General features: G+C 34.6%; 1 protein-coding gene across 2 annotated transcripts in view; it reads right to left on the bottom strand.

Annotated features, from left to right (window-relative positions):
- NAV3 (neuron navigator 3) overlaps nt 1-15067 on the bottom strand; it is a 271050-nt gene that overhangs the window by 153751 nt on the left and 102232 nt on the right. For both annotated transcript variants that reach the window (XM_059815937.1, XM_059815938.1), the window contains exons 4-5: nt 7243-7315; nt 3229-3406 (exon numbers count right to left, since the gene is read on the bottom strand). In XM_059815937.1, coding sequence (XP_059671920.1) covers nt 3229-3406; nt 7243-7315 — 251 coding nt within the window. The remainder of the gene's footprint in view (nt 1-3228; nt 3407-7242; nt 7316-15067) is intronic.

Below are 15067 nucleotides of genomic sequence, written 5' to 3'. Positions count from 1 at the left end.
GTAATAATAAATTGCCTTAAAGATTAACATCCTCTACGAAAGGATGAAATAGCTTGTTTTATCGCCATTACTTTAAAAAAAAAGTAGAATTACTCTTTTATTGCTAGTAGTTAGATTACCTATTAGGTTAATAATTTCACATGGAAAAAGTGAAGAATGTGGCATTATTGCACACCTTAGCTTTTATCACTTTTCAATACTCTTCATACAATGAAAGAGGAAGGTTTAAGTATCTATAAGAAACTACTTTTGCCAAAAACACCTAAAGGTCTCAAATGTCCCATGAAGCAGCCATATGAGTTCCTTAGGACCTTCTAAATCATGAACTCCTGCCCTGTAAATCAGTCAGTCACGTTGGTTCCTTCTGTAATTAATGCTGAGACACAGTTGCCATGAAAGCAATCATGTTGTAGAAATCAGCCTTGGGAGTCATGTAAGCTACCTGTCTACATTTCAGATAGCAAAAGGCAGGCAAGAGGCAAGATGAATCCCATCAAAGGCACCTTTTCTTTTTTAATTTCATATTTTGGCTTCTTTCTAAACAGAAGCTTTTATTAACTCATTAACAGCTTAAAACAAAAAAGCTATTTGGGAAATAATTTTGAATTCTTTTCCAAAATATTTATTTTGATGGGGAAAAAAAATTAATTTAAATTAAATGACTGCTGTGAAAAGAAGGGTTGCTAAGTCCACCACAGAGAGTTCATATCAATGTATATTTTTATATGCCCATCTATTTGTGGAAAACCTGTTTTTCAAAGGTAGTCATTTTTCTTAGAAAGGGACATACTATTTTAGGCTAATTTCCTAGTATTAATTCAAAACAGTGACAAATTAAAAAGCCAATTAGTATTAAAAAAATCCATATTTCTGTTCATTTTGAAGTCCTGGAGCTCCTGGTTTTGCTAGCAGCTCAGAATATTAGACCTATTTGTAGCAGATGATAGAAATCTTTCATACAGAAGAAAGCTTTTAGAAGTAAGGGCCTTTCTTTATCCTTAAAGGCTTTACTGAAAAACATATGGTTAGAGAAAACCATATTCCTCAGGCAATACACAAGTTTATGGTGACGAACATTGAACTTCTGTACATGTGAAAGCAAACAAAAATTCTTGCTTTCAGTTTACAGATAGGAAATAAGAAAGATGGTATCAACCTCGGTGTAAAAATTTGTTACATAGAAACATTCTGCAGCTGAAACAAGGCTATGAATAGAAATTTAATCAAAGAATGAAATGATTTTAAACTCCTGGAGTTAAAGTAGAAGGTTTAAAACACACCGATGCAAGTAGAAATTTTGTTAAACCAGCCTTAGATGTCACTTTATGAAGGCATGAATGCTGGGATTCTGGGCGTGAAATGATTGCCTTTCCTCCTACTGCAGTATATTTAAACATAGTAAAGTAGAACAGGAGAAAAAGGCACTGAAGGACCATGAGATCTTGGGGAATTATAATGAAAAGAAAGCTTTATAAATACTTCATCCTCTCTCTGCCTACCATTCCTGAGCAGACAAAGGACTAGTGTGCAATCGCTGTCTTCCAAATAGTAAACAACTGCTTTGCTCCAAGCTTTTTTGGACAGATTTCCTTGCAATAGTGACGATGTATAAAGGAGCACGGTAACTACTTTTTTATTAAAAAATCACCATGGCTAAATGAGAAAAGCAGGAAATGTTTCTGTTCTTTTATTAAATTGTAAACAAAAAACAGTAACCAAAGGTATTTACATAAAGCTGGCTAAGCCCTTAATTCTACTAATTAAAGCAGTGAACACTTGTAGACCTACATTCAAAATGTTTTCCTTATGATAGGAAAAACATTTAATTTCTAAATAACAAGATGTTATTGCCTCTTATGCAGTACTAAATAACCTTCAGAAAGCAGAAATTCAGCTTCAGAAAATGTTGAGAGTGGTCAGATTCTTCTAGGATTACACCGTAATTCCCTAGATTACATGTTAATATTAGACTTCATAGAGAAAGCATTCAAAGAAATTAATTTTCATTAGCAGAGAAAAAAAAATGCATTTCACATTATAATGCCCAAGGCAAACGCAAGTGTATCTTAATTTTTGTATCAAACGAGATAACTAAAATGCCATCAGCAACATTTTCCTATAAACATATTTTCACTACATTCCTAGTTACAAGACAAAGATTTCTATTAGGCTGAAGTGTGAAAAGTTTTCTCAACTGAAGAAGAAATATGTTTATTACAAACAAGAAAGGGTACGTTAGATGTGAATGGACTCAAGAACCAAAATTCCATTATCACAGTCTGATACTTTTAATCCAACCTACATCATTGATATATCACATTCTAGATATACAATTCTTCAGTAAGTATGCAAAAAATTTTAAACAAGCAAATAATAAATCAAACAAATGTTAAACCCAACAAAGCAATATATAAACCCCTTCATTAAGAGCTACACTTTACATAGTCCTACACATGCATGGCTGTTTTTTTAACTTCCCCAATAAAGTATATGTTGCTAATACTCTTTCCATTTAAACAGATATTTGTGTTTTAAACCGATTCTTTTATCATGGCCAGTAAGCAACTACCTTCTCAAAATATGTTTTCAGCTTCAGTCTGAAAGCAATGTAATTCAGCAATTAAGGATTCTGCTGAGTGCTTTGCTTTCCTGAAACTAAATCATAAACTGACCGCTTAAAAGAAACTAGATTAAGGCCATTTCTTCTCCCGTTCAAAAAACATTCAAATAGAATTAGGCACTCAAAAACAGAATGTGTGGGGATGAAAAGAGTTTATAGCAAATGAAAGTATTAATTGTGCCTTTTCCCCATGTATTTTGCTAATCATTTGAAATGGTTCATTTAGATGTGGAGCTGGCTATGTGAGGAAAACAAGAAAATAATCAGTTTACTATCCTCAGGGCGCACTAACAGTCTCTTAATGTGCAAAGGACAGTAGAATCAATAATAAAGTGAAAGAATGCTTTAAAATTAATTAAAATTTGAACTAAATTTAATTGGAAATATACTCTGTTCTCATTCTAGCTTTACTCCCAAGAAATGCAAGCTTCATACCAAACACTTAAGATAGTTTTCCTACATCCATTGCAAAAATACCTAAAAAAAACCCAAGAAAAAGCCAGTCTTTTAAGCCTTAGAGTGGACACATTTTTTTCACAAAATTTTGTCTTTTTTGAACAGAAAAATAAAAAGCTTTTACACCTGAGAAAATTAATTTTTTAACCTACCTCGACTGCATATCTTGGTGTGTTTTGGACTGGCTGATTTCAGCTGGAGGTGAAGGGACTTGCTGCTGTAGCTCCACCAAAGACTGGTAGTACTGTTGCTGATGATGTTGCTGCTGTTTGTACCGAGACAAACTGAAAAACAGCCCTAAAATGGCTTTCAAATTTCCATTCCTTATTTCTATTTAAAAAAAAAAAAGAAAAAGAAGTGAAAACACTGTGGTTTTAGACTTCAGTTTTGTAACCATTTTATACTAAAACATCTCTGTACATAGCTATAGCTAAATATTTTTATGCCTTATATCTCTTAATTTATCCCTAATATCAGGGACATGTTAGGTATCGCTGATACTTTATTGTTTGTTATAATCTTTGCTTATTTACATGTCATCGTTGCAATAAATACATACCTCCATAATGTCCTCATGATGAGTCATGTGTGCATGGTCATAAAGAAAAGTACACCAAACCTTAAATAATATACATGACCTGAAACGTATACTCCTGCCTCAATACGGTACAAATATTCTCAGTAACCAGAGGGGCATTCAGAAAAATCTGAATTCTTTCTGGCCTTAGGTACACATCGCTTCTACCTCATGGCTTTAAATTACTATTCTTGCTTTTGGGGCAAATTTGTTGCACACTGGGAGTAAACACTGACTTCCAGAAACGTTGGAAAGAAGGGATGGTAACAGTCTTGTGGATGAGCACATATCCATTCGAAAGAATTTGCAAGGAACATGAGACAAAGAGGTCAATAGAAAATACCTATTAAGAAAGGTGACTGTAAGGTTTATGATTACATCTTTGAACTTTCCAACTACATGATTTTCTAGCTTTCTCTTTTACACTGCTATTACTGACTTCAAAAGACGTCAAAACTACACCTTTCACATGAGGCTAAAATAGCTACCCATATGAAATACTGGTCAGCCACAGTAGCATCCTCATGTCTCCCATTCCTTTCTTAGTCTTTCCCCAGCCTGAGATGAAAGTTTTAAAAGGATAATGTTATTCTTTGCTCACAAAGTGTCTCTGTGTCAAAAAAGAAGCCTCAGGAGGCTTTAATGAAATTATGTGCAGCACTTAGGTCCATTCATAACCTCATTACTAATTTTCTTTGGCACTGAACTTCTTGTGAAAGGTTTTCATTAGGCCTATAGCCTTGTAACCTAACATGCAACACTGCAATCTTTCTGCCTTCCCTGCAAATCTGGATACTGAGCTGTATGTACTACACAGCCTTTCTTAGGCAATTTTTAAAACAGGACTTATAAACAATGACTGTCATATTCATGTCCTTTAAACCCTGCTAATTTTCTTTCAAAAGGATTAGGTGAAATGTGAATTACATACACTAACAGGGCAGCAAACACTGGAGCCCTTACGCTCTCAACCTGTTCTTCAAAAGCAAACACAATCCTGGAGACTGGAATATACTTTGCAAAATGGAAGTTTGTTCTAAGTATCCATACTGTCTCATCTTCCCTATGAAGATGCTGCAGGATCTTTGATTCCCCATGAGACCGCCAGTGATATGCAGAAGTTTCTCAGAATTAGAAAGCTTTTTAGGCAAAAATTACTTTTGCAGTCACGTTGGTTTCAATGAAAATCATTATCAAGGAACACAGAAAACTTATATTTAAAATTATCTTAAAAAAACCAACAACAAAAACACATAGCTATCCATCTTTAAGCTGCTCTGATTCTAAAATATTTTCTGTATGTGATACTGGTTTATTTATTCTTATGATTTTGCATCACTTAATGCTCAGAAAAAGAAGCCTTTATGTGTTAAATCCCACTTATCATTTTTTATCTTAAAATTTTGCTCTTTTTGTGTTAAACTGTATTTTTTATTATTTCTAAAGAAGAATATTATCGGTTTTGAATTTCTTTTTCTTTCCTACTTTTAAACGAGTTAAAGTTGGAAGATTTCTCTTAAACAGAAAAAACCCAGAAACTTCTAATAAGTACTAAAAACTTGCAAGGAAGAGGAGAGGAGTGTTTTTCTTTGTAACAACAGGCTTATTATTTATCATTTGGGTTCTCCAGTAGAGATTCTGCAGTCAAGATTTGAAAATTACTTTTGTTCTAGACCTCCTTGATCAAGTGTCAAAATGAGGTGGGAAACTGTGAAATGTTAAGCTCATGATTTACAGTTCCAGAAAATTTCTGGTCATTAATAAATGACCCAGTAGTAATAAGACATATTTACCAAAGCCTATTACAAGAAACAAACTTACGGTTTCTAAACTTAATTGATTTTAAACATAAATGTGCTGACAAAAGACTATGAAAGTAACTTGACAACTTCATGATGAAAAAGAAGTTCTGTTTTCCTCAATGTCTTCTCCTCAAGAGAAATTCTAATATTCAGGATAATACTCATGCTAGAAATGGTATATTTAAGGGAATCACACTTCTGTGATACTTTGAACTAATACAATTACAAAGATATTAGTGGATTTACCCCAGATTCATGATCAACTGCAAAACAGCAAAACTAGTTTTAATCTTACTTCAGAATTCAAGGTCTGCCTTATTAAAATTCTGTTTTAAAGATTAATGAAAGTTTTCAAAAATAGTCCTTGCATTTAACACTATGTAGTATGATTGCTTTTAGTAGTATTTGAACTTAATGCTACACAATTGAAGCTTATATCCTAAAAAAAAATATTTTCCAAAGCAAAACAAAGGTATGAACAAAGAAATGTATTGCAGAATGTACTCAGATTTTGATTTAAAAAAGTACAGGAAAAAAGTGTCATGCATCGTGTCATGGTATTAAGCAACAGAGTATTCTCATAAAATAAATTCATGCTAGTCATACATGTAATTGTTATCTCATATGCAAATAAAAATAGAGTGCACTAAAATTCAGGTTCTAAACAGCTTTGAGATGAACAGTAACATGTAAGTGTTTAGTGTTCTCATGCATCAATATATCTACAGTATATCCAGAGGTTCTTTTAAATGAGTTAAGGAGCTTTCCGTAAGTAGACAATAAAAGTGAGTACATATTGTGGCCATGTTACACTTCTGCTAAGGTACTAGAAAGGTGGAAATGGTGAAAGATAACAATTCTGAGTTAACTTCAAAATAAAACAGTGGTTAGTTTTCAATTTTTTTTCTCTGGGTACCTTCTAAAATTCAACAAAATTACCATCTTGAAAAAAAAGTCTTTTTCCTTCTAGCTTTTAGTTGTTCTACAAGAACAATAAAAATACTGGGTTGCATCTTGTTAATACGTGTTGCCTTCAGCTGCCATGGAAGTCAGAGGGATTTTGAAGGTGCACAGCACCTTGCAAAACTGCTTAATTTGTTGTAGGACAAATGCTTGTGTACATTTTATTAATTTACAAGATAAAGTATCCACCTGACTTAATTTTACATTAATAGGGCAAATATTACATACTAATTAAGACAATTGGTATTTTAGTGGTATACATTTATTAACTTAGTTGTAAACGTATTAGGCAATCACTTGAGGTGACTAATTCAGCAAAAAGGGCTATAATGTAAGCAGCAAGACCATTCACTCTTTCACTTAATACATGACATCAAAAGAATACAATAATTTTCAGACTAATCCTGACAACATTACTACTAATAATAAATTTGCTTAAAAAAAAGTCTTCCCTGGGTTTACTTAACTGAGCAAGATACTCATATTCATTTTTGTTGTTCTGAATCCCTTATATATACAAGTTTAAAAGTACACTTGGGAAACCCTGTACCTATCTAATATTGTGGTGATAACATGAAAATATTAATACTATTGAAAAAATATTATTTTAAAACATTGTCTCAAGCTTCATAAACATATTGAATTTCTTGGTTCAATTTCAAGGGAAAATGAAAAGGAAACTCTCTCACTCGCTGTCACTAATCTATATCTGCATGCTGTTCAAGACAGCTGGAGTTTGGTATTTAGGTGCAAATAATTTGGATTAAGAAAATTAGTTTTCAGAAAAAGTCCTATTATTTGTTCTGATAATTTGTTTCTCTTACCTTCTGCAGAAAGACCTTGGACATTTACGCCTCTGGCTGCCAGAAAGCTAAGGCAGACATCAACATTCTCAATCTGCAATATGAACAGAAATAACAAGCAGCGTAAGACTATTTGACAAAATGTGGAAATGCGGGGGGGGGGGGGGGAGAAAAGAAACAGCCCAGGAATGAATACTTTACATTCATTGCATACTGCAGCTCTTTACCAAAGTTTAACAAGAATGATTACTGCTAATTGGGGAATTGATATAAAGCTTTCATTGTCCACTTTGGTGCTTAAAAACAATTCATAAATGCCCGATCCAGAATGGCATGCTGGCAAATCAGCAACCCACCTACTTAACATAAAACTGGATTTTATATGCGACAAACAAGCAGCAATGAAAGCATCCATAGAGGATTAGACACTGAGTATATGTCTGGAGATGTGGGTGACTGAGTGAACTAAAAAATGTAAGCAAAAACCTCCAACAAATGTGTAGTGAAGGTATTTCCTTGGATGATGTAGAATTCTATGAAAATGATGTCACAGCAGTGGTTTGTTTGCTATTTTTTTCTTTAAAACCTTATTGTAAAGAATTTTAATTTATTTAATGTTTATGCTTCTGGGAAGAGTGCTTGCTTAGTGAAGGACACGCTGCTGACTTCTGGTGGTGGTTTAGAAGAAATCTACAGTTACCACAGAGAGCTTTAGATAAGAGAATATGTAGCCTAAATGTAGATCAATAAAAAGATAAAACTTCTGCTTCTCAAACAAGTAATCACAGAATTAATTTAACTCCTTTAATGTGTCTGTTTCTAACGGATTAGGGAGCTAGACTGTTCCAAAAGGTTCTCTTGAGTCACCATCCCCAGCTAGTTCCCCCAGCCTTCCCAGGATCAATGAAGCAAATATCCAGCTATACATGTAAAATCTTTATCTAATAGGTTTGTCTAGAAATATGCTGCTATGAAAACAGAAAAATTATGTATAGAGAGGTGTCCTATGTCAAATGCCTTCAACAGACTTGATTTTAAAATACATTTTTTGGGTTGATGGATTTTTCCAAGGCAATTAGGACCACAAAAATAAACCAAAATGTTTAACAATATATTTTAAATACCTATTTGCATTGGAGAACATTAAAAAAAAGAAATGAATGCTCAATACCAAAAGCATAAGCCTGCAGTAGATCAAGTCCATGCAGTTAATTTTATTTGAACATTTACACATTTTACAATACCTCATATCAATAGTTTTCAACCATCAAAACATGAGGGGGAAATTCATTCCTTGAATAAAAGCTACTTGATCCTTGGCAGTATCTTTTCTCACCTAGGAGGAGGGCTTTTCATTATTGTCATCTTTCTATGTTTGTAGTTCTGCCATTATTCTCAGAAAATGGTATTATCTAAAAGGAATATAAATATTCTTTTTACTACTGACCTTAGAGATATATAGTACGAGCTCACACAAACTCTCTTGATCCACAGGTCGTATTTATAAACTTATAAATACCTGCAATTTTTTTAGATATATGCTTTTTAAGGACAATAAACTCCAAAGCATTAGTAAACACATCTTTATAAAAGTATTTTCAAGCACTTGTTTTAAAGGACATGCTGCCATTTATAGGGAATGATAAATAATCTCTCTCCTAAATCAATTAAAAAAACCCCAAAGCCAGAAACAACTCTGCAGCTGACAGTGACTAAAGTTACTCCAAAATTGGAGTTTACCATAAAGCTTTCACAAATCAGTTTGGCAGGTGTCACCAATTGGCACAGCTGTGAATGTGGAATAACCATCCTAAAATCAATGGGGGTTACTCCAACTCTGTCCCAGAACAATAATTGCAGAAACTCTGGCCTTAACTCTGTCGTTTTCTTAAATGTTTTTGTAGTTTTACACCATTAAAAAAACCCAAATTAACTGGGTCATTTCATAAGGTGTAGAGATGTGACACAGCTAAGTCAGTTGCAAATTGGCTGCAGCTAAAATAGGAAGATCTGCTTCTTCCTCACCTCCTCTTCCTCCCAGGTGTGGGGCCCTGCTGCTGCTGCCGCCTCTGCTGGGCTTCAGCGCTTCTCAGAGCGCATCGGGAGCTGGCTCTGTGCAGAAAACTCGCCCAGCAAAAAAGGCAAATGTATTTTAGTCACTCCAGTTTCCCATGCAGCCAGATGAGCACAGGAGTCAGCAGAGCAGAGGGCGTGTCCCAGGCTGAGTAAGGCATGGTTTGGGAGAGGAACGGGGAGGTGGGAAAGAGGGACAGGCAGATGGTGCCACTCTTAATGGCAACGGCAAGGCACTGGGCTGGCTCAGCCCTGACCTCCAACTACATCCTTGCAACAGTCGTGAAAATAATGCACATGATGGGAATATTTCTACTCAAATTTTAAACAATGTCAACTACATAAGAAAACAATTTGAATGGAAATTTTGCTGTCCTGAAGAATTTAAAAGAAATGCAGATTTGTTTGGATATTAGCTGTGTAACTGAGTGTCTTTTTGAACTTTCAAATCAACCATAATGCAGAACCAACTACTTCAAAGATGGGAAATTTTGCTCTACAACTAAGTACTGGAAGCCAAAGGAAAAAAGAAGGAAAAAAAAAAAAAAAAGAAAAATCAGACTGATGTCAGTAGCATCCACCTCCAAATAACTGAAATAATATTTGCTAGCAAACCTCATAGTGTAACCAAGATGTTTTTCATAATGGGCATGTGCCCTCTGCAGTAGTTGAGGAGACCATAGCTATAAACAAAAACTAATTTATTAGGGAGCGTTTGAATCCTAATGTGCTGTGAAAACATCTCAGTAGCTATCTGCAATAGTGAATATTTAGTAAATAGTAAGCCTAATACACAAACCTTAACATACATTTAAGGTGAAATATATCCTATAGAAATGGTACCCAGTTACTTTACATGTCTACTTCTACAACATGTGTCTTTGAAGTCACATCTTTTAAACTCTCAGACAAAACTAGTCATTACCATTAACACCAGTGACTCAATATACTGCAAAACTACAAAGCAAATTCTGTTTTGCTTCACAGTTCGTCAAGAGAACTGTAATAGAAGCCCTAGGTCCAAAGTCATCCCTCGTGGTGGTGGTGTATGAAGCAATAGTAGTGGCCAGCTTTCAGACAATAGACTGTGGTTGCACTGTTAGCCTTATAATAAAGTCTTGTTTTGACTTGTGAATTGAGCAAGTTCGGTGTGGCAACTCACAGCCACATAATACACTGAAAATGTCAGAAAATAACTCTTACAGTCGGTTTTCTGATAATAACTGCAGTTACTATACAACTCTCAGGAACTGTTATGAGATTCAATGAGACATGCATTAATACATTCTTGGGTATTTTCCCTTTCTTTCCTCTCCAGTCTAGAAAACGTTAGCTTTAAAGTTGTCCCATTTTGAAGCTTTCAGTGTGTCTCTAAACATTGCTTTAATTACCTACTTCTTGCCTTGGCAAACCACAGTTATTCTTTGAACTCAAACCCTAGCAGCCCCAAACACTTTTTATTCAAACTTACTAACAGATGAGAGTAATTTTGCAATTACAAAAGTTCTAAGAGATTTCAAACAGCTTCCACTCCTCAATACTGTTTCAATCAAGAGTGGTATGAATCCCTGAAGTCCATGTTTATTTAAGTAGTTAGTGGTGGGGTTATTATATGCTGGGGTAAACTCTTCCTAGAGCTGACACTGCATATGTAGAACTCTACCTGCTTATATATCAAGGGCTGAAGATTTTGCAGTGTGACACTTAACAAAGATGCCAGGCAAATTTTGTATCTTACATATGCCCACAATTTTGTAGTGAATTTTGCTTGCAAAAAGTATCAGTTTTTTACAGAGTTGATGTTCATCATTAGAGTGAATAGTATCATCAGAATTAGAAAGTGGTGTAGCAGAAGATATAGTTCATTACAGTATAGAATTTGGGATATACAGATTGACTGCAAATCTTACATATCAAGATACAGAAAAGTGACTCAAATTTGCAAATTTGCTTGTAGGGGTAGATGTTGCCAAGATCAGACTGTTGCTGAGCAGCTCTCCATCACTGTCAATCCCCAAAAGTTTTTGTTCCAAGGCCCTTATTGTATAGTAAAGGTTCAAAAGAATGGAAGAAGTGCAGTATGTTGATAGCAGATATGCCACATTAAAATTCTTAAAACCTATAATGGGATAAAGAATTAATGATATAATAAACCTTTATTGCCATGTAGATATTTGTCCACTTAGCTATTCAATTAACCAGGTTGAAAGTCAATCAATATTACATAAGATTGCTTTTCAGAGGTAACAAAAAACTATCTCTGATAATATAATCACTTCCTTATAAAAACTTAAGAATAATATGTTCAATTCTGAAATGTAGCTCCAGCATCATGGGTGCGGATAAACTCAGCTAAGAGGATGATAATTTAGGAATTAAGATTTGTAGGCATCATCAAGTAGATAACACCCTTTGATGCTTTTTAAATTAAGCCTACTGAGTTATGCTTACAATATATTAAGCTTCTTTCATAAATCAAACCCTTTTAATATTGTTCATACACCCAGCATTCTGAAAAAAAGCACCTGAAATACTTACACCATAAGTATTAGTGAGCCCCAAGATATTTCTGCACTCACATTTTAAGGGTGTATAATCCAAACGATGATGTACAAATAAGCAGCAATATCAGAACTCTGATGCTATTAATACATTACATGGCGTACAAAGAAGATACACTGCAAATCTGCTGTAACATATTACATCATTGTGTAGTTGTGGGTAATCTGCTTTTGACTGGAAGCTATTTGAAATTTTACTGACAGAAATAAATCACTAAACCAGACTGTGGTACTTGCATGTAGATAAACAGTAGTACTTAATACCCAGCAGTTAGCAGACTTACAGGAAGAGCTCATTTGTGGGATTGTACTCACCAGTGACTCAACATATAGAATGTGTCTATTTATTATAATTATTTTTGCTGTTACCAAGATTACTTTCATCTCTTTTGTCTGGCAGACAACACTTTCTTCACATCCAAACATAAATTTAATTGTGGAATGCTCAGAAGACAAGGAATGATGACTAATACAGCATTATGTTTTTCTGTATTTATAAGAAGCTCTGAAAAGTATCTTGGTTTGACTAACTCTCTCTTGTTAAGTTTATGACAATATAGTTTACAAGAACATATAGACACATACAGAAGTTAGTTGTTATTTGTCTACTTTGAGCTAGATTCCTCCTGCTTAAGAATGGCACACCTTTATAAATATGTCACTTTATTATTACAGTGTTTCTATACATATATGCTCTTAAAATACTCTTGATTATTTTGGCAGCAAAAGTAAACCAGTAATTTCTGTTAGCACTTCATTCAGTGCTGTCTTCCGTAGCTCTCTGTGTGTTTTGACATTTTGATTCATGACCCAAAGCCCCAGATAAAACTTGGCAAAGGATTTCCTCTGTAGGAGTTTTCTAATGTTGCTGATGGCTGATTAGGGACACTCACAGAAATAGTCTGCCACAGAAACCCAGAGACTTACATACATACTCACCTTCCAGAGCACAGAAACTCCATAAAATTCTTCAGTATTCATTGCTTTTTTTTTTCAATACCAATATTAAAGAGTACTCCTTTGTGATTAGTAGTATGGCATGAGATATTCTGTGTCAGAGTAACTGTATTTCAAGCAAGTTTTCTCCTAAATTTCCCCAGACTATTAACTTGAGTTGAGAGACCTTTATTTGACTCTTTCTTTCCCATGGATATTCATCACTAACATTTGTGGAGGTCAATGGATTTAAATGAATGCAGAATTAGAAAATATTTTATTATTGTTACACAGCTCATTCTCATTCAAGTTATATAGCACTAGTAGAATCAAAATCAAATAAAAATACAATTCAGGCCTTACAGGTAGCATCCTGGACTCTAAATATTCACAATACACATGCTGCATAAAATGAATAAAATGAAAAATGGAAGAGCAGATACTGTTTCTTTGTCTATCATACGATCCGAGCATGGAAAGAGACACCCTAGCTTTTGAGTTCTGGCTACTTTCTTAGTAGTAGGTGAAGTGCCAGTGACCTGGTCTTAATTGCAGCCTCTAAGAAGAACCGAGATTCAGGCAAGAAACCGAGATGCCTTCATGTCTGGATAAAAGCTTCTTTGGTGCACATGTTGGAGCTGGTGAGAGAATTAAACTGTCCGTGGTAGACTTGGTTATACAGAATGCTCTGGAAGAAACTGGAAAATATTTCAAGGTGGGCATGGCCTAAAGGCTCATCTTCCCTTGCCTAATAGAGAACAGTACGAGAATTGGTCATGCACACTCTCACAGATACCTGTTTAAACCTTACAAACACACACACACTCTACCTAAAAGGTCTGTTTTTTGGCCAAATGTATAGTCTTGCACAACCAGCTACACCTAAAGCTGTTCTCAGAGATTGAGAAGGACAAATTTATTTCATTTTCTGTTCTTAATTGAGTCATCCATTACACACATTGTGACTTGTTGACAACTCACTTGCAGTGCGGGAAACACCCAGATTTTTGGTTTGCCTTGTAACTTTGTTCCTTATGGGTTTTCTTCCCAGCTGGTTTCACTAGTTTAATATTCCTGTTTTGCCTCTCCTTAAACCATAGGTATAGAAAGCTACAAGGTTGAGATATAAAGGGAATATGCTTGCAGTTCTATACTAACATATGTTTTTATCCTCAGTTTTATCCCTAAGATTATTTAAGAAAGCCAGACTTCATAAACCAGGCAGGTGGACATTCAGCTTTTTTCACTATATACAAAATAGACACAGGTCCAATACTTTCTTCACCAAAAAATAAAAATCAAACAATTCAAGATCTTTCTCCATTTCAAACAAGCGATAACTGCATACAATGCCTGCTGTTCTACTTACTGTCATGCTTGCTTTGTACATATCTGTATGTACTATGATTTTGTCAGGCTAAATATTGGGCCCACACGCCCATTTCTGATAGCCGGCTTACACCAAGGAGATTCAACTGAAGTCAAAAGCGTCTTTCCAGATTAAAACTGGTGTACCAAAATGGATTACCCAGTCCAATGCCTTTATCCTACTGCCTATCCATTCTTCAAATGCCACAAATTCAGCACTGTTTGGGAGTCTAGGCGATTCTTAAACAATCACTGAAACAATATTCAATAATGAGAATCCCCTGTTGTTCACTTGAAAACAGACGTTTGACACATCTGATGTTCTGCTCACCTCTTTAGAAAAATTTGCAAAGGGCAATACAATTAAAATATAAAAAATCGCTAATGCCTTTATAATTGTACATATTCTGTGGGACAAAACATATGTAATCCATAAAAAGTAAGCAATTACGATTTATTTGTTATAACATACAGTAAGATTTATTTTAATTATTTGCAAAAGTACCAATCAGTAACCTCAATCATTATAAGAATGACTACCTACGCCATGCACTCCATTTGATTTGGCATTGTTGTTGATTTACCTGTTTTCCGTGAAAAGCTGTCACAAAATTTTACTTACAAAATTGTTGTAGTATTTTCTCTACACTGTATTGCTGTATGCTATCCACAATACCTGATTCCTAGGTATTCCAAAAGGGAGGATCCTACTGCAGAAAATTTCCTTTCTAAAATTTATCTCTACTGTAGCTAGAATGAAGAGCAGGGTTAAAGACTTTCAAAGGGAACAATGTGAAAGAAATTCCTATGGGCTCATTTTAGAAGTATTATAGTTTAACTATAGCAAGCAGACTCATTTCTTTTTGTATTGGACGGGTTAAACTAGTTTGACACATCTGAAAGCAAGC

Source organism: Gavia stellata, chromosome 4 (assembly GCF_030936135.1).
Source record: "Gavia stellata isolate bGavSte3 chromosome 4, bGavSte3.hap2, whole genome shotgun sequence".
NCBI lineage: Eukaryota > Metazoa > Chordata > Aves > Gaviiformes > Gaviidae > Gavia > Gavia stellata.
This window is presented reverse-complemented; position numbering and strand designations above follow the sequence as displayed.